This window comes from Thalassophryne amazonica, chromosome 4 (genome assembly GCF_902500255.1).
Source record: "Thalassophryne amazonica chromosome 4, fThaAma1.1, whole genome shotgun sequence".
NCBI classification, from domain to species: domain Eukaryota; kingdom Metazoa; phylum Chordata; class Actinopteri; order Batrachoidiformes; family Batrachoididae; genus Thalassophryne; species Thalassophryne amazonica.
In genome coordinates, this window is record NC_047106.1 from 139,917,523 (window position 1) to 139,938,266 (window position 20,744).

General features: G+C 41.7%; 1 protein-coding gene across 1 annotated transcript in view; it reads left to right on the forward strand.

The window, feature by feature from the left end:
* Positions 1–20,744, forward strand: part of ngef (neuronal guanine nucleotide exchange factor) — a 129,680-nt gene that overhangs the window by 98,530 nt on the left and 10,406 nt on the right. The window contains exons 6-10 of the mRNA XM_034168685.1: positions 5,600–5,760; positions 5,844–5,996; positions 15,400–15,529; positions 16,446–16,520; positions 18,247–18,336. Of these exons, the coding sequence (XP_034024576.1) occupies positions 5,600–5,760; positions 5,844–5,996; positions 15,400–15,529; positions 16,446–16,520; positions 18,247–18,336 (609 nt within the window). The remainder of the gene's footprint in view (positions 1–5,599; positions 5,761–5,843; positions 5,997–15,399; positions 15,530–16,445; positions 16,521–18,246; positions 18,337–20,744) is intronic.

Here is a 20,744-nt window from a genome sequence, read left to right on the forward strand (position 1 = left end):
CTAAAAATAATCAGATGGTTTTATCAATTAGACAGCTCTAAAAATATCTGATGGTTTTATCAATTAGACAGCTCTAAAAATATCTGATGGTTTTATCAATTAGACAGCTCTAAAAATAATCAGATGGTTTTATCAATTAGACAGCTCTAAAAATATCTGATGGTTTTATCAATTAGACAGCTCTAAAAATATCTGATGGTTTTATCAATTAGACAGCTCTAAAAATAATCAGATGGTTTTATCAATTAGACAGCTCTAAAAATATCAGATGGTTTTATCAATTAGGCAGCTCTAAAAATAATCAGATGGTTTTATCAATTAGACAGCTCTAAAAATATCTGATGGTTTTATCAATTAGACAGCTCTAAAAATATCTGATGGTTTTATCAATTAGACAGCTCTAAAAATAATCAGATGGTTTTATCAATTAGACAGCTCTAAAAATATCAGATGGTTTTATCAATTAGACAGCTCTAAAAATAATCAGATGGTTTTATCAGTTAGACAGCTCTAAAAATATCAGATGGTTTTATCAATTAGACAGCTCTAAAAATATCAGATGGTTTTATCAATTAGACAGCTCTAAAAATAATCAGATGGTTTTATCAATTAGACAGTTCTAAAAATAATCAGATGGTTTTATCAATTAGACAGCTCTAAAAATAATCAGATGGTTTTATCAATTAGACAGCTGTAAAAATAATCAGATGGTTTTATCAATTAGGCAGCTCTAAAAATATCTGATGGTTTTATCAATTAGACAGCTCTAAAAATAATCAGATGGTTTTATCAATTAGACAGCTCTAAAAATAATCTGATGGTTTTATCAATTAGACAGCTCTAAAAATAATCAGATGGTTTTATCAATTAGACAGCTCTAAAAATATCAGATGGTTTTATCAATTAGACAGCTCTAAAAATAATCAGATGGTTTTATCAGTTAGACAGCTCTAAAAATATCAGATGGTTTTATCAATTAGACAGCTCTAAAAATATCAGATGGTTTTATCAATTAGACAGCTGTAAAAATAATCAGATGGTTTTATCAATTAGACAGCTGTAAAAATAATCAGATGGTTTTATCAATTAGACAGCTCTAAAAATAATCAGATGGTTTTATCAATTAGACAGCTGTAAAAATAATCAGATGGTTTTATCAATTAGGCAGCTCTAAAAATATCTGATGGTTTTATCAATTAGACAGCTCTAAAAATAATCAGATGGTTTTATCAATTAGACAGCTCTAAAAATAATCAGATGGTTTTATCAATTAGACAGCTCTAAAAATATCAGATGGTTTTATCAATTAACAGCTCTAAAAATAATCAGATGGTTTTATCAATTAGACAGTTCTAAAAATAATCAGATGGTTTTATCAATTAGACAGCTGTAAAAATAATCAGATGGTTTTATCAATTAGACAGCTGTAAAAATAATCAGATGGTTTTATCAGTTAGACAGATATAAAATAATCAGATGATTTTATCAATTAGGCAGCTATAAAATATCTGATGGTTTTATCAATTAGGCCACCCCTTTCCATACTCAGTGTAATGTTGAGCGGCATCAGGAAGGGCAGCCGGTGTAAAACTTGTGCCAAATCAACAAACCCATGGAGGGGACAGACAAGCTACCAGAACGCATTTTCCCTGTGTGTCGTTTTCTCTTTTCCTTTCGTGGTGTTTATTGGTCATGCTGTTTTCTCTGTCTTCACGGGTCAGTTTAACTTCTGGCTGTTTGACCTCTGCGTTCACGTGTCCCCGCACTTCTGTTTTTAATTGCTCACTATATTTAATAGTGGATGATAGAATGCCTCCTGTTTGCCAGATCGTATTAGATCCTGCCTTGCTTTTTAGCGTTCCTTGTTAGCGCGCTTTTTGGTTGCACGTTACAGTCCTTTGCTGCATTCAGGATTTCTGTCTTTTGTCTGCCATTTTGAACTCTACTGCACTCTGGCTGTGTTTAGGATAACTATGCTGCCTAACCCCAGAAAAGAAGTTCTTATTAGGAACTCTGCCAGGTTTTTGGATTACCGTGTGCCTAACCTGAGCTGCTGTCAGCTGATCAAATAACTCCTTGAACAATAAAACCTGTTCAGACCGTCTGTCCATGTGGGCATTTAGTTCTATTGCTTCGCACCATCCAAACAGCAATATTGTGTAAAATGTTATTAATGGCACCCACAAACAGATGTAGTAATTATTTAAAGGTGAAGGCAGACTGACAGTGCCGGAGATATTTAAGGAAATAATCACCCACTGCCACACCGTCCTGTCCAGTTTTCATTCAGGAATCTTTTTGCACACGGCACTGCTTCACCTGTATGCACAATCAAAACACCCAACTTCAAGCACACAACATCCAACTGCTCTTACTGTTCACGAAAGAACTGAGGGAGCTGAAAGGATCAACTTGAATGAAACTACAACATCCTACCATGGTTCAGGCAAACAAAGAGAGTGGCAGCAGTTAAACAAAACAAACAAACTACAACAAAACAGGCTGAGATGCACCGGTAAGGCTGGATCCAGTCGGTCTACATCTGGAGGAGGTGATGGGATGACTGCTGGCATGTGTAGGATTGGGATGGGATGAAGAAATTATAAGACTGTCAACATAAAAGCATGACAAAATGAGGTCCTGTGGATCTGATTCCTGTTTGTACTGTTGGGCTTCTGCAGATAAAACGTCTGCAGATAAAACTTCTGCAGATAAAAAGGAGGGTGGGAAATGCATGTTTTTAGTATGTTTAATCAGATAAAATTATTTTTAAGCTAGTCCGTCCAAAAAAAAAGAAGGAAAGATAAGCAATAAGTGGAGTGGTGCTAACTGCTGATGGAGCTGCAAGCCCACAGAGCTTCACGCTCACGGAGCTTTACACACAAGGAACGGCACACTCAGGGAGCTGCACACACACAGAACGCTCACAGAGATGCACACACATGGAGCTGCATGAGCATGAAGCTGCACTGTATTTTAATTTTAGCTTAACCTGCAGTCTGGAATCAAAATAACTGAGCATCCAAATCCACATTATACCAGAAATTATTTATTTCAAAATGCACCAAAGAGAAATCAACACAAAGGCAGCTGTAAAATAAAGCAAGACGCATGCTGCGAGTGGCTCCATTAACACTCCGATACACAAAAGTGGAGAGAGACGTGTTTCAGGCTTGGCGCTGTAGTTTCTTTAGCCCCGACTCCGATTAAAATCTGTTCTGCGCGCTGATCTTGCTCGCTCGCTCACATGACCTAAATGCTAAATATTATCCCTTATCTGCACAAGTTCCATCTGATTATTCATGTTTTCTGGATCACGATGTGTCCTGACGCCGCAAATTTGTTTAAACACATTCAAACCAAAAACACACACCTTCTGGTATGAAATATGGGGCGCGGGAGCCCAGCATACAATGAGATCATCCGTGTGTGTCTGTGGTGACGTGAGGGGACACGGGGCTGGATGGTCTGTCTGCACTGACAGGGAGACTGCAGGGCCGGTGTCGCAGACCGAACAGTCCGCCCCTAAACATTGGTCCATCCTACCTCCACTGTGCATGCGTCATTTCGGAGCTCAGCAGGTCGTCTGAGACGGAGTCTCTTCACCCAAAACGATCAAATGGAATAATGTGATTATTAACCATCAGAGGACAAAGTAAAACCTCTTAAATCATTCTATAGTCAGTTTTAAGTAGAAACGAGGCAAAACTCTGTGACGTTGTGAAATGACCAATGAGCAGTGAACGCATCAGCTAGCAGCTTGTTTAGCCGCGGCACTCTAATCACTTCATCTGTCGTTTATGATGAAATAATGCTGAAGTTATGTGGAAATGACTGTTGTACAAAAGCTACAGTAGTGTTCAGAATAATAGTAGTGCTATGTGACTAAAAAGATTAATCCAGGTTTTGAGTATATTTCTTATTGTTACATGGGAAACAAGGTACCAATAGATTCAGCAGATTCTCACAAATCCAACAAGACCAAGCATTCATGATATGCACACTCTTAAGGCTATGAAATTGGGCTATTAGTAAAAACAAAAGTAGAAAAGGGGGTGTTCACAATAATAGTAGTGTGGCATTCAGTCAGTGAGTTTGTCAGTTTTGTGGAACAAACAGGTGTGAATCAGGTGTCCCCTATTTAAGGATGAAGCCAGCACCTGTTGAACATGCTTTTCTCTTTGAAAGCCTGAGGAAAATGGGACATTCAAGACATTGTTCAGAAGAACAGCGTAGTTTGATTAAAAAGTTTATTGGAGAGGGGAAAACTTATACGCAGGTGCAAAAAAATTATAGGCTGTTCATCTACAATGATCTCCAATGCTTTAAAATGGACAAAAAAAATGGAAAACAACCATCAAAATGGATAGAAGAATAACCAGAATGGCAAAGGCTCACCCATTGATCAGCTCCAGGATGATCAAATACAGTCTGGAGTTACCTGTAAGTGCTGTGACAGTTAGACGCCTGTGTGAAGCTAATTTATTTGCAAGAATCCCCCGCAAAGTCCCTCTGTTAAATAAAAGACATGTGCAGAAGAGGTTACAATTTGCCAAAGAACACATCAACTGGCCTAAAGAGAAATGGAGGAATATTTTGTGGACTGATGAGAGTAAAATTGTTCTTTTTGGGTCCAAGGGCCGCAGACAGTTTGTGAAATGACCGCCAAACTCTGAATTCAAGCCACAGTTCACAGTGAAGACAGTGAAGCATGGTGGTGCAAGCATCATGATATGGGCATGTTTCTCCTACTATGGTGTTGGGCCTATATATCGCATACCAGGTATCATGGATCAGTTTGGATATGTCAAAATACTTGAAGAGGTCATGTTGCCTTATGCTGAAGAGGAACATGCCCTTGAAATGGGTGCTTCAACAAGACAGTGACCCCAAGCACACTAGTAACCAAGCAAAATCTTGGTTCCAAACCAACAAAATTAATGCCTCACAGATGTGAAGAAATCATGAAAAACTGTGGTTATACAACTAAATACTAGTTTAGTGATTCATAGGCTTGCTAAAAAAAAGTAGTTTGAACATAATAGTTTTGAGTTTGTAGCGTCAAAAGCAGATGCTACTATTATTGTGAACACTACTGTATCTGTCACTGAGATAGATGAAGACTGGAGGCAGTGTGAAGCAGAAACAAGGTGTTAATCCGTGATCGGCGGCTAATGATGCATGCGCAATGAAGGCAGGGTGGACTGATTTTTAGGGGGGACCATTTGGTCTGCGACACTGGCTGTCTGAGTCTCCTTCTTCCAGACCAGCTTCAAGCACATGCAGGACTGTTTGGAGCCGGCGCCTCTGCAGTTACACAGTCACCCACACGCTGCACTGGTGCACCATTCTGCTCACATTCCACCCTAATCAAAGGGATTTAGCCATGATTAGTTTTGGAATACGTCTGTGCCAGCGTGACGAGAAGCTGGAGGTGTCGGAGCAGCACGTGCTGGCTGGTTCAGACACGTTGGCCTGATGTACCTCCCACCGTCTGGTGGGCACATCAAGATCCTGGACATGCTGCCAGTGTTTGAAACATCTGTAGAACAATGTGTGTGTTTATTCACATGATGTCTCTGGGTTCTGTTTTGTCCAGGCGATGTTTGAGCTTGTTACCTCTGAAGCGTCCTACTATAAGAGTCTGGAGGTTTTAGAGACTCACTTCCTTCAAAACCTGCAGTTGGTGAACACGCTGAACCAATCTGACATGCACTTCCTCTTCTCCAACATCGAGGAGGTCATGGAAGCCAGTGAAAGGTACGACGAGCTCACAACGACATTCAAGTCGGATCAAACTCTCGGACGTGCATCCTTCAGCTTCTCCATCTTAATATTTTCAGATTCCTGATGGACCTGGAGAACAGAATCGAACAGTCGGTTCAGATTTCTGACGTGTGTGACATTGTTTATTATCACGCTGTGCAAAACTTCCATGTCTTCATCAAATATGTCATAAACCAGGGGTACCAGGAGACGAACTACAGGCGCCTTTTGTACGTATCGCTTTGCACAGTTTGTGGAATTGTTCATATTTCCTATTTAATGGCTGCATTTTTCATATTCAGCAGAGCTTCCAAAGCCTAACTGTTCCTTTCTATTATCCTGTGCGCCAGCAAAGCGGTGATGCTGTAGTAGTACGTCCAAAAAAACATCAAGAAGCCCGGCTGGGTCATCGAAAGCATGTACTGATCAGCAACATATGTGTGATTGATTAGCATGAATGACTTTATATGCACAGTAAATTTTTCAGAGTAAAATTTTCTCTGCTGGGATAACATTTGGTCCCAATCCAAATAGAGTTAAATATACTCTATCACAGTGTAAAATCAACTCTATCAAGACGGCAGAGCTGATTTCACTCTATAATTGAGTGTATTTTGCTCTATTTACACTGGGACCAAATGTTGTCCCAGCAGAGTAAATTTTACGTAGCAAAATTTAAGACAAACTCGTCATATGATGAAGTCATACATAGTCAGAAACCCCATGACACACACACACACACACACACACGTAATGTAAAGCAATGCAAAGCAGTCACTGCACAGCGGTGCAACACATGGATTTATCTTTAAAAATCATGAAAATACACAGATTAACAGGATGTACTACAAATACATTTGAAATGAATAATTTGGGGACACACCATCCTTGGATAGTTTTGAGCTTGAGACACTAATTGTGTGCAGTATAACCTAAAGAGCATTCAGTTATTTACAACAATATCATGCTTAAGTTTGCTCTGCATGACAAATCAGTGTATTTATGTCCAGCTCGATGGAAAAACTGGAAAAAAAAAGAGTTATATTTATGCTACATTTCTGCTTCTTGTGTTTAACATTAGTAGCAGTTTGTCTTAATTTTCTTACAAATAAACAAATGATAAATAATTTAAAAAAATCAAAAGTCCAAATACTGGCTTACCAAATACTGGAACATGCACGGCAATGGTGTTTCCATGGCAACACAGGGGCTCACATACAATATAAAGCTGCATTCTCAAACTTTTTCAGACCAAGAGCCAATTTAAAAAAAAAGTCTTACTGAGTACCCCCCCGTTAAATAATAAATAATGTTGTTGCTGACCATGCGGCTGCTCCTTTTTTTGCCCTTCCTGTCTCCTTCCTCCAACTCCAGTGTTACCTGGAGAAACACACACAGCCGCTGGTGTTCCAAAGAGGTCTCCCATCCAAGTACTAACCAGATCCTGCACTGCTTAGCTTCTGAGATCTGACGGGATCAGGTTTAGACACAGGCCCGGCGCCAGAAAAAAATATTAAGGGGGTGATGAGTTTATCACAGGGGGCGGGGTCGCCCCCCCCCCCCAAAAAAAAAGTGCGCCCCGGAGGGTACCTGCCTCTGAGCGTGCGTAATGAATTGGGTGCACTCCTAGAAAGCTCATGTATTTAGGCTACACCGTTGTAAGAGACTGACTAAGAGTAAAGAGTGATGACAGTATTTTTTAATTATTATTTGAACGTATAGACCCTCGGTCCAGTGATCTCCTGCATACCATGAAACCAAACCAACAACTGATCTGAGAAATGACACGAGACAGTAGATTAACCCCACATACAGCCCTCCATCACAAGAGCAAACACAGCGCAACTGGGCATGACAGTCACACAACGGGTCAAAGATAAACCTTTCATGTAGGTGTACAGTGGTCCCTCGTTTATCGCGGGAGTTACGTTCTAAAAATAGCCCACAATAGGCGAAATCCACGAAGTAGTCAGCGTTATTTTTTACAATTATTATAGACGTTTTAAGGCTGTAAAAACCCCTCAATACACACTTTATACACTTTTCTCAAACAGGCATTAACATTTTCTCACTTTTCTCTTGTGTGTAAACACTCTCAAAGTTCAAACCTTAGTAGAAAAATAAGTCCAACCTGTTTTCAGGCCCAAACATTTGTTTGAGAAATAAAAATAGAACGTTTTCCTATAAATAATTATGATGGCTTTTAGAACTAACGAATTTAATTTTACCGATCAACCTACGAGGTTGGACACATAAGAAATTATTAATAGTGACTGACCAGTATTTCACAGTTCCTCTGATCGCGCCTCTTCGTTGTGGCACCGCTCCGCTGAAGGCCTCGCTGCAGGTGTCTTTTACGGAGTGAAGAACACAGTTTTGGGTAGTTGTTGGTGCTCTTTTTTCTTCTGGGCGAGAAGATTCTTATAAACAGACACGCAGAACACAATGCGCGTACTCTCCCTTCGCGGTGCCGCAACAGGTGTCCCGTCATCTCGACAGAACACCGGCCTGCTTGATGAGGACGCAGAGCACAATGCACTGTTAAAAAAAAAAAAAAGCATGCAAAATTGGACTAAAAAAAATCCGCGAAACTGCAAGGCGCTATATTTCCCAGTATTTCTTTTTCTTTCTTTTTATTTTTATTTTTGATAACTCTCACATCCGAGGGGGCGAGGTTGATGACGTGAGGGGGCGTCGCCCCCAAACGCCCCCTCGTGATGCCGGGTCCGTTTAGACAGAGCATACTGGCTGCACTTAAATAATAAAAATAATAAATACACTGTAGGTCTGCTGACCACGCCAACGGTATATTACTACTGTACGTAGTGGACTTTGGCGTCATTTTTAAACAACTTGAGAAACACTTTTTTAGCTGATAATTTTAATTTAAAATGTGATATTTTACCAATCTTCTCACAGACCACTAGGGGTCACTCACAGACCACCAGTGGTCCACTGACCACTCTTTGAGAAAGAATGATATAGAGCCAGATAAAGTAGTACTAACCAGGTAAACAAACCAGTTGACAGAATTTCAACATTACAAAATTTACTTTAGTTTTGCTGACTGCCTGCAGGTCTGCCCATTGGGTGATGGATGCGCTTAAATAATGAGTGGTCACGCTCATTAATTCAGAGGGCCCTCCCACTCTCCACAGTCAGTGCACGTGCATTGTGCACAAATAGACCCTTCACTGACTGTCACAATTTGATATTGATGCACATCCATGAACCATCCAGCAGGTGACAGTGTTCAAGAAGTGACAGAGAATTTTCCATAATTGGGTGGGGGAAAAAAAATCAGCAAAATACAACCCAAAAACAAATTCTGTTCTGAGTGGCACACCTAGGTGGTGATGAAGAGCCCACAACTCATTTTGAAGCCAATTATTCAGTCATGGTGCTGCATCTGAAAACTTGTTAAAGCTTTAACAAACTCAACACAAGAACCAGGATGCAGATTTCCTAATAACTAGACAATTATTTACACTTACAGTTGCCAGAATCACATGTGCTACTGTGACATCATAGCGCTGCTGTTTCAACTATATATGAATAATCTGGAGCTGTTTTAATATAAAATTTGTCAGGGCTCGTGATGGATTAACAGAGGAAACAGGTGGAGACCAATGCATACTCTCAGACATAGCTGGTTGTGATGAATAAAAGGCTTTATCTTGGAACCAGGCAGTAGATTTGTTACACGAGTAACCAGATAATGAGGCAGAGATATCAGACAGGGTACAGGCTGGGACGTGGTCAAACATACGAGCTGAGATCATACCAACGGCATTGAGTATCACAGGCAAAAACAAAGGCAGAGTCAAAATGCAAGCTGAATTCAGGATTAAAGCAAGGCAGAGGTCAGAGCAAACAAGCAAGGTCAAACCACGGAGAATCAAACAGGACATGAACTGAAGGTGAGCGAGTGAACAAAGTCAACAATCAGGCAGTGAGCTGTGGAACTGTGAGGGTTTTAAAGAGGAGCAAACTAATCAGGTTGATGTGAAGCAGGTGTGTGCAAAGTTCCAGAAAGAGGTGTGGTGAAGTGAACAAAGAGGAGAGAAGAAAGGCAAGAGTGTGCGAGAGGGCAAAACAAAGCGGTGCAAAACAAGAGAAGTGAGTGACAGAAAAGGGCAAAACAAAGCGGTGCAAAACAAGAGAAGTGAGTGACAGAAAAACTAACTGTGAGAAACATGACGTGTTCAAAAAAATGAATGTGAACAAAAACAAAAGGGGCAAACAAGAACTACCGTAACAAATCAAAAAGGGGAAAACCAGAAAACTAATGATTAAAGCTAAAACTAGAATGGAACTGTAACTGAACACCACAGAAAAGTGAATACAATAAAATGGCCAAACAAACTATTGGTTAAACTGCAAATAAACAAAACCCAGTGAACACAGAATAATTCAATGAATAAAACTAGATAACTGATAAATAGAAAATGCAATGAATAACAAATGGAACATAATCTGATGAGCAACACCAAAGATAAATAATAACAAAAACCTGTGACTAAACATTATACAACAAATGTGATAAACAGAACTAAACTAACTTAAAAACCCAGAGTGAGCAAATACGAACTACACAATAAATGATAAACAAAGAATGAAACCAGTGACGAAAGTGTAACACAAGAAAAAGCAACAAATAATTAAATAACTGCAAACTAAATGATGAGGTGCTGAATGAAACCAGTGAATAAATAATAAACAAAGCAAAACAACAAACAGAACCAAACTGAGACTAACATGATAAAGTATGAACTAATGAAAAGTATACTCAACAAAAATATAAATGCAACACTTTTGGTTTTGCTCCCATTTTGTATGAGATGAACTCAAAGATCTAAAACTTTTTCCACATACACAATATCACCATTTCCCTCAAATATTGTTCACAAACCAGTCTAAATCTGTGATAGTGAGCACTTCTCCTTTGCTGAGATAATCCATCCCACCTCACAGGTGTGCCATACCAAGATGCTGATTAGACACCATGATTAGTGCACAGGTGTGCCTTAGACTGCCCACAATAAAAGGCCACTCTGAAAGGTGCAGTTTTATCACACAGCACAATGCCACAGATGTCGCAAGATTTGAGGGAGCGTGCAATTGGCATGCTGACAGCAGGAATGTCAACCAGAGCTGTTGCTCGTGTATTGAATGTTCATTTCTCTACCATAAGCCGTCTCCAAAGGCGTTTCAGAGAATTTGGCAGTACATCCAACCAGCCTCACAACCGCAGACCACGTGTAACCACACCAGCCCAGGACCTCCACATCCAGCATGTTCACCTCCAAGATCGTCTGAGACCAGCCACTCGGACAGCTGCTGAAACAATCGGTTTGCATAACCAAAGAATTTCTGCAAAAACTGTCAGAAACCGTCTCAGGGAAGCTCATCTGCATGCTCGTCGTCCTCATCGGGGTCTCGACCTGACTCCAGTTCGTCGTCGTAACCGACTTGAGTGGGCAAATGCTCACATTCGCTGGCGTTTGGCACGTTGGAGAGGTGTTCTCTTCACGGATGAATCCCGGTTCACACTGTCCAGGGCAGATGGCAGACAGAGTGTGTGGCGTCGTGTGGGTGACCGGTTTTCTGATGTCAATGTTGTGGATCGAGTGGCCCATGGTGGCGGTGGGGTTATGGTATGGGCAGGCGTCTGTTATGGACGAAGAACACAGATGCATTTTATTGATGGCATTTTGAATGCACAGAGATACCATGACGAGATCCTGAGGCCCATTGTTGTGCCAACATCCAAGAACATCACCTCATGTTGCAGCAGGATAACGCATGGCCCCATGTTGCAAGGATCTGTACACAATTCTTGGAAGCTGAAAATGTCCCAGTTCTTGCATGGCCGGCATACTCACCGGACATGTCACCCATTGAGCATGTTTGGGATGCTCTGGACCGGCGTATACGACAGCGTGTACCAGTTCCTGCCAATATCCAGCAACTTCGCACAGCCATTGAAGAGGAGTGGACCAACATTCCACAGGCGACAATTGACAACCTGATCAACTCTATGCGAAGGAGATGTGTTGCACTGCATGAGGCAAATGGTGGTCACACCAGATACTGACTGGTATCCCCCCCCCCAATAAAACAAAACTGCACCTTTCAGAGTGGCCTTTTATTGTGGGTAGTCTAAGGCACACCTGTGCACTAATCATGGTGTCTAATCAGCATCTTGATATGGCACACCTGTGAGGTGGGATGGATTATCTCAGCAAAGGAGAAGTGCTCACTATCACAGATTTAGACTGGTTTGTGAACAATATTTGAGGGAAATGGTGATATTGTGTATGTGGAAAAAGTTTTAGATCTTTGAGTTCATCTCATACAAAATGGGAGCAAAACCAAAAGTGTTGCGTTTATATTTTTGTTGCATGTAGAACCAGAAAATCACAAAGGAAATCCACCAAGGGCTAAGACCTAAACCCCAAGCTGGGGCCGAGCATAACAAAATTGCAGGAATGAAAAGATTTGTATTTGTTTCATGTTACTGTAGAAAGCAGGACTACCAAACAAGTAAAAAAAACACAACGTATACTTTGCTAAAATATGGTAGTTTGTTTTCATAAAGCATAGCATATGGATTAAAATGGCTGTGTGCATATTTTAGGTTCAGCTTTGTGCGTACTCTGCAGTTGTAAATGAGACCACAAGAACATCGGTCCTCTCACGTCACAATCTGGCAATCTGTGAGCGTCCACATTTTTCCTGCTTATAAAACAACTTAAACAACTAAATGTGATGTTAAGTCTCCCACTGACCGGTAAGGAGGCGATAGTAATCAGTGTTCCTGGCATCAGCGGTCCCAGTGTGATGGCCGATCAGTGTATGTGACACACACAGCGGTCAGGATGGATTCACTCACTTACTCACCCGCTCGGTTACATTTTTGCAGACACCAGTGCAGGAAACAATAACTCGCTCACCTGTGTCACGCTGATGAGGAGTGACATGTTTAGGGAAAGACAGAGAAAAAGCAAGCTGCAAAAGAAGAATAGACTTTCCTCATACTTTGGTGGTTTTAATTGTGTGTGAATGTTGTTGCAGCCGGCTGTTTTCAATAGAGAACAGGTTTGTTTTCATGGTGAAAAATGTGATGTGCCGGGTGTGGCCGCCTGTCACTCCGACCTGAATGCTTCTCTTCAGCACAGCCACATACTGGAGGGAGAACTCGGTTTTACCACACGCTGTGAAGGCCACGTAGAGTCAGTGAACTGGAGGAAAACCCCTCAGAGTCTGATGTGAGCGACTCACTGATCAGCTTTAAAAGCTGCACTTTTACTCTTCATGTTGATCGGGCCTGTTTTGTTTTACTTTTTTTTGTGTGTGTGTGACCACATTTGTGCCTCGGGCTGGAAGGTGTGTCTCCACATAATGACCTGTCGCCTACAAGTCACGTCGCTGCTGCTTTTTTAATCATCATATCAGCTTACAAAGGTCATGACAAAAGCTGGTGACTCACCGTGGCGCTGCTGCGCGCAGGCCGTCAGAACCCGGCGGCTTTTCAGCACATCACAAACTCTCAACATGTACAAGACAGACTTTAAGCTCTTATGGTTGTCTGTATTCTGTTCACACCCATGAAAAAGTACTCATCCCTTTGAACTGTGACATGCTTTTATTGTTTTATGACATCACAAACAGATTTGAGGTCTCTTTATACTGTGACTGTACAATGTATCATCAAAGTTTCCAGCATGATCTAAATGATACAAAATGAACAAAGATAAAATAACAGTGTGGATAACGACAAACTCAGAGTAACATGAAGCACAAAGGCAGCACTGTTCAGATGGGGCAGGATCCAGGATCGTTTCCAGGATTCAGGATTGTTTCCGGGATTCAGGATTGTTTCCAGGATCTCCAGGATCAATGTTCATTTCCAGGATCTAGAATCATTTCCAGGATCCAGGGTCATTTTCTAAGATCATTGATCATTTCCAGTATCCTGGATCATTTCCAGGATCCAGGATCGTTTTCAGGATTCAGGATCATTTCCAAGATCAATGATCGTTTCCAGGATTCAGGATTGTTTTCAGGATTCAGGATCATTTCCAAGATCAATGATCATTTCCAGGATCTAAGATCATTTCCAAGATCCAGGATCATTTCCAGGATCCAGGATCATTTCCAGGATCCAGGATCATTTCCAAGATCAATGATCATTTCCACGATTCGGGATAATTTCCTGGATCCAGGAACGTTTCCAGAATCCAGGACCTTTTCCCTGTTCCTGAATTTCCAACACTCTGCCTACGTTCCTTTTGGCAAACTTGAGTTTGCTGTTGTTGTTTACATCCCGTCTGTTTACCGCCGTCTTGACAGCACCTATAAATAGTCTTCACCCCCTTGAGCTTTGACACATTTCAGTTTCTTTACAGCATTAACAAAGTGAATCAGGCCTCAGTATTAAAATTTCTAAAATTGTTCTCTTTCAACTCAAAGTGAAAACAAATCTCTAAAATTTTATATAAATGAAATAAAAATGTAAAAGCCAAAATGATGGGTTGTTTAAGTAATGGCACCTTTTAGTGCAACACAAATAAATCCCTGTTTCCTTCAGTGTTTAAAGAGTAAACCGCATAGTTCTGTGAGGTAAACCTGTCTGGAGAAGGTAGTCTCAAAAACTGAGTGACGGCGCAAGGAGACAAGTGAGGGAAGCCACCAAGACTCACATGACAGTTCTTTGGTGTCTGCAAGTGTAGAAAATGGGACACATGAAAGTTTGTATTATGCATCAGGAGATGACCTTCACCAGATTATCTTCACCAGATGACCAGATTAATTTTTTTCTCAAAAGGAAGACTTGAAAGGTCATCTGGAGTTTGTCAGAAGGCACATGGGAGACTCCAACCTAGATCTGATCTGTTTCCTTGTATGAAAGTCCTTCTTATGTATCTGTGACACTTCAGCATGAAGTTGTGGAAGCTGAGCCAACAGACCAAACGCCTCCACCAAACATCTTGGTGGCTTCCCTCAGGACTCTAGACTTCCCTCAGAACTTGTTAATGACTTTTGGTTAAATGTTTTTTTAACAGACACTGACCCTTTATATACCATCCAGAGGTCTAGAGGTTAAGCGTTGGGCTTGAGACCATAGGATCCTTGGTTCAAATCCCAGCCTTAGTGGAAAATCACTAAGGGCCCTTGGGTATGGCCCTTAATCTCCTAGTTGCTCCCGGTGTGTAGTGGGCACCTTGTGTGGCAGCAGCCTGACATCGGGGTGAATGTGAGGCATTGATGTGTAAAGTGCTTTGAGCGTCTGATGCAGATGGAAAAGCTGTATATAAACACAGTCCATTTATGACTCTCCTCCATGCTCACTCAGATTTTGAGGACAACCTGTTCTACACACATTTGCCACAGTGTGTCAGACAGCCTAACGGGCTCTAAATGACTCTGGGCTCATATGAATCGTCATCGAGCTCCTCAGTGACTTCGGCCCCATTCAAACGTTTCGTGTAGGTCATTTTTACCGACTTTGTGCTCCGACGCCACTAAAGACTCCGCTGACTTTTACCTTCTGTAAAACCAAAATTGTGCTTAGAAGATGAGGAGAACGTTTGTGTGACTAACAGTGAGTTGTGTTGATGGTTGATCCAGAGAAGGAAACCAGGCGTTTCGGGAGACCATGGCCTCGCTGGAGACGCATCCCCGTGTCAGGGGTCTGACCTTTACCTCCTTCCTCATCCTTCCATTCCAAAGGATCACACGGCTCAAGATGCTCGTACAAGTGAGTAAACCATCAACAGTTAACGTGCAGCAGAGCGCAATAACCCCGTCATGTGCTGCTCTGCTTTTTTTTTATTCTCTGTGTATGTCACTCTGGTTTGATTGACAGCTGACTTAAGAATATACACAAATTTAATATTACAACGGCAAATTGCTGCTCATATTTTTCCAATTAAGGAGACAAACAACAGGCGTTTTTTACACTCCAAATCCTGCAGTTTGAAGTAACAAATTGAATTTCACATAATGGAAACACATGTATTTACACAAAAACCAAAACAAGCAAGCAAAAAAAAAAAACCCTCAAATGTTGCAAACAACATTTTACACTTGCATGAGGTGGTTTATCGGGCGATTTGAAAAAGACTTTGTTTGGAAAAACTGCCATGGAAACAGTTTCCAATATTACAGATCACATGACGTACAGAAATCATCACATGACTTTCCCCCAATATAAAAAGTGACCTTATGGTTAAACTGAATTTTAAAACACTAAAAATGTCATCTTCAGAGGGAGTCGCCAAGAGTTAGTGTGCTAGAGGTCTGACGAGAACACAGAACAAGTGTACGGCTTTGTCAGACAGACAGACAGGAAGACAGACAGGCAGGCAGACAGGGTTTATTATGTTAACAGACATCAGACTGTTTCTTCCCTGTCTCTGGCCTCTCAGTTGGCCACCACAGGTCAAATCCTCTCCTAAGCTGCTTCCGAAGTCTTTGGACCAGGTTGTCTTCCAGGTACTCTGTGTATCCAGTGTCCACAAGTATTCAATAAATGTAGCACTCAGTAAAAGGCCTTGAAGGTTTGAAGGAGAAGAATGTTTGGAGATGAAATGGAAACGTTTGAACCTGTGCCCAGTGATTTGTGGTGCTGCCATCGTGACACTTCCTGATACTGAACTGGGTTCTCTGTGCAGAACATCCTGAAGAAAGCTGACGAGAACTCAGAGAGGGAGGCCAATGCTGTAAAAGCTCACCAGCAGCTGGAGCAGGTAAAAACAATTTGTATTTGACTAGAACCTTCTTCAAATGTTATTTCACATCATCTCAATTCTGGACAGTGACTGTAACTGTACCATTCACACTGCAAGGGAGCAGAAGTTACGACCTCCTTCTGGCAAGGTGGGACATGGTTTTCATCCAGCACGTAGGTGCCTCAGTGTTGGGGAACCCAGCAGCTGGAGAAGGTCAAAGATACGTCCAGGTTTCACCAGGTAGATAGAACCCGGGAATGGACCTCGGCAGTTACCATCCAGGACATAAGCTGGTTCCATAATGTGGTGGATGCTAAGTGACACCAGCACACTGTTCCAGCCAGTTCTAAATTCTGATGTACGAGGGTAGGCTGAAATGTTCTAAGGCTCATCAAGAAGGAGAAATGCCATTTCAATAAAACTTGGCATGCATTAAGTTCAACTCTTCTGATGACTAAGTGTTATTTTCTTCCAGGTTGTGAGGTACTTTGTGGTTCATAGCCAAGTTTGAAAGTTCATGGTAGAGGAAACGGCAAAAATGGACAAAATCTGGCATCGCAGTGTGATTAAATACCTGCATAAGAAGGGGTTAAAGCCCAAGGACATTCATGCGGATATGGTTGCTACATTAGGGGATGAAGCTCCCTCCATATCTACAGTGCAGAAGTGGGCAGCTGAATTTAAGAGGGGCAGAGAGAGCCTTGAAGATGACCCAAGGTCTGGGCGGCCTGCAACAGCCACAACCAAGAAAAACATTGACCTTGTTGATGAAATGGTGATGGACGACAGACGATCGACGATTAATCCGCTAGCAGATGCTGTGGGAATATCCCGTGAGAGAATTGAACACATTCTGCATGAAGAACTTGGAATGTCAAAGGTGTCAGCTCGGTGGGTGCCACGTCTTCTGACGCCTGATCAGAAATGCACCAGGCTAGTCATGTCGAAGTCAAACTTGGCGCAATTTGAAGAGGATCCAGCCAATTACATGGAATATTTTCTTACCCAGGATGAGTGTTGGGTTCACCACTTTGAACCAGAGACAAAAAACAATCAATGCATTGGAAACACCCAAGGTCACCACCTCCAAAGAAGGCCAAGGTCGTTTCATCTGCGGGGAATGTCATGGTTTCAGTTTTCTGGGATGCCAAGGGCATTGTGTTTGTGGACTATCTTGAAAAGGGACAAACCATAAATGGACAGTACTATTCTAACCTACTGAGACAGTTATGCGAGGCTATCAAAAAGAAGCGACCAGGAAAGCTGACGAAAGGGGTGCTGTTCCATCAAGACAATGCCCCAGCTCACAAGTCAACACTGGCCATGGCCACTATCCACGAGTGTGGATTCAAACTGGTAGATCACCCACCATACTCCCCTGACTTGGCACCCTCGGACTTTCATCTGTTCCCAAACCTGAAAAAAAACTTGGCTGGGAAGCATTATCGGAGCAGTGATGAGGTGATGGCTGCCGTTGAGGACTATTTTGGCTCTCAAGATGAAAGCTTCTATGCCAAGGGAATCGAAGCACTCAAGCACCACTGGAAAAAGTGTGTGGAGTTACAGGGAGACTATGTAGAAAAATAACCCTGAATTTGTTCAATTCGACAACTGCATCATAGTCAGCCTTAGAACTTTTCAGCCAGATGTCATTACTATGCTGATTTGAATATTTTCAAAGTAATAATAATAATTATAATTTTAGACATGAAAGGTCAGTAAGGTGTGTTTGTGTTTTCCTCAGATTGTGAAAGAATGCAACGAGGGGGTTCGAAAAATGAGTCGCACAGAAGAGCTCATTAGCATCGTCAATTCACTGGAGTTTAAGTCAAAGGTAACGCGAGTGTTTCGTTACATTTCTGTGTCAGTCTGTAGTTCACTTTCAAAACATTATCGCTACAGTAAACTCCAAAAAAAAAAAAAAAAAAAAAATCTCACAAATCAGCCTGTTTATTGCTGCTTGCTGGAAGAATGAAGTTTCATACATAAGTTTGCGTATGAAAACAAAAACCTTCAAACTCAGTTGTGGCCTACTGACCATATTCCATTTGGTCTCATCTCAGTTACAGTGTCTACTTTATTGTGACATAATGTTAATGAGAAATAACAGGTACAATACAATTATTTCAGTTTTATTTTAAGCTATGTCACATTTTCCGAGGACCAAAGATGAATGCCTCTTTAATACAGGATGGAAGATTCCAGAAAATTCCATAAACTGAAGCAGTTACTTTCCAAAATGTTTTGTTGAATCCTCTCAGAGAAAATAATCTCTGGTGCTTTTAGTTTGACATTTCTTCCGCGTTCATTCCATGCAGCTTGATTTTGTCGTCCTGGCGTTCTGGGTTCACGTGTCCCAGCATGTGCATAGTTGACTATTTTGTTGCTGAAGACCAAGCTGAAGGTTTACGATGATTCTCTCTTTGTCACTCTATGCTTGTGAAACTGTGTACCAATGCCACGCCAAGAGGCTGAACCACGTCACGCAACATGCCTCAGAAGGCTGCTGAACATTCCTGAAAACCTATCATTCTTTCAGGGCTGCCATGTTGTCTTGGTGGCTTCCCTCACTCATCTCCTTCCAGTGTGGCCAGTCGAGTTTTGAGAACTAAAAAGTCCATAATCCAGGGTCTGTCATGGTCTCTCTGAGGATTTAGAGCAACATATGTATCTTTTCCAGAGACAATGGAAAAACCACATTCTGCGCACATTACAAAGGCCTGGCTCCAGAAGAAGAGGGTCCGGATCCTACACTGGCCTGCCTGCAGTTCTGATCTGTCCCAAATACAGAATGTGTGGAGAATGTTTAAACAAAAAATGCAACAACAATGACTCTCTTCTGCTGCACACCTGAAAACTTCATGCTATATAGTTTCCCAAATTCTTGTTTTAATATATTGGAGATCTTGGATGCAGGAATGGATGAAGATTTTTTTAAAAATGAAGTTGGCTAGAAAAAAGAAAAATATTAGGTTCATATTGTCTACAAATAAAAAAAAGGCCAAACAAAAGTAAGAGTCACAGATTAGGGTTTTGTTTCTGTACTGTTCAAGGTTTTTCTGATTTGGGGTTGTATTAATAACTTTAAATGGCAGCACACTGTGTTTGCAAAATAAACTTTATTTTACAGAACTGACTGATACAAATATAAAAACAATCAGTAATTAAACTCACTTTGCACTGAGAGATAGCAGGTTCATGCAGATCAATAAAACAGAATCACCACAGTGCCCATTTGTTTTCACTCTGCAGAACCCCTCATGTAAAGACAGCGCCACCTGGTGGTCAGGACATGCAGTTTGTTTGCTGGGGTGTGATTTTGTTCTTTTCTTGTTATTTCAGTCCCCTGTCTTGTTTGAGCCCTGCGTGTGTGTGTGCGTGTGTGTGTGTGTGTGTGTGTGTGTGTGTGTGTGTGTGTGTGTGTGTGTGTGTGTGTGTGTGTGTGTGTGTGTGTGTGTGTGTGTGTGTGTGTGTGTGTGTGTAGGTGGTGAGCGTGGGGGTGTGAATGAGTCTTCCTACCTGTCCCATCTCCCTGTCCCCTGCCACGTACTGTGAATGTGTGTGTGTGTGGGTTTGTCCGGTGTGTCTGCTTCGTTCCCGTGTCCTGGCTGTAGGGTGACCTGACGTCTCACTTTGACCTGTGTGTGTTTTATGATCTGACAGATGGTCCATTTGCGTTCACATCATAAAACACACACAGGTCAAACCTGAAACCTGGCTGTCCATCGCAATTTGTGAAAAGTAATGGAAATGCGGGATTGTCTCACACAATGTGGGACACCTGGTCACCCTGCCTGGGTGGGGGTGTAATGCCGTGTGTCCGTGTCCTGTCCGCCGACACACACCCCCCCCCCCCCCCCACCCCCCGCATGCACTTGCCAGGATGCCCGTGACAGCTGCGCGACGTGGCGGTCTGTCTGCTGCGTAGACTATGGTCCCGCCTCTTATGTTTGTTTTTCCCATGGTTCCTTGTGTCATTATTTCCGCCCCTCATGGTTTAGGTATGTCCCCTTTGACTTCTGGTCAAAGGGGACATACCTAAATGTCATGTTTTTGACATTTCTGTTGCTTTTACCTGTGATGTCTCCTTTGAGTTGTCGTGCTGTCATGGTTTTATTTCCATGATTGGTCTCATGTTGATTTTGTTTCAATGGTTTCCTTTATTGACTGACAAAGTTTGATCTGGATCTGATTCGGACAACAGATTTTGTGGATATTTAAATTTAACATTGAAAACCCTAC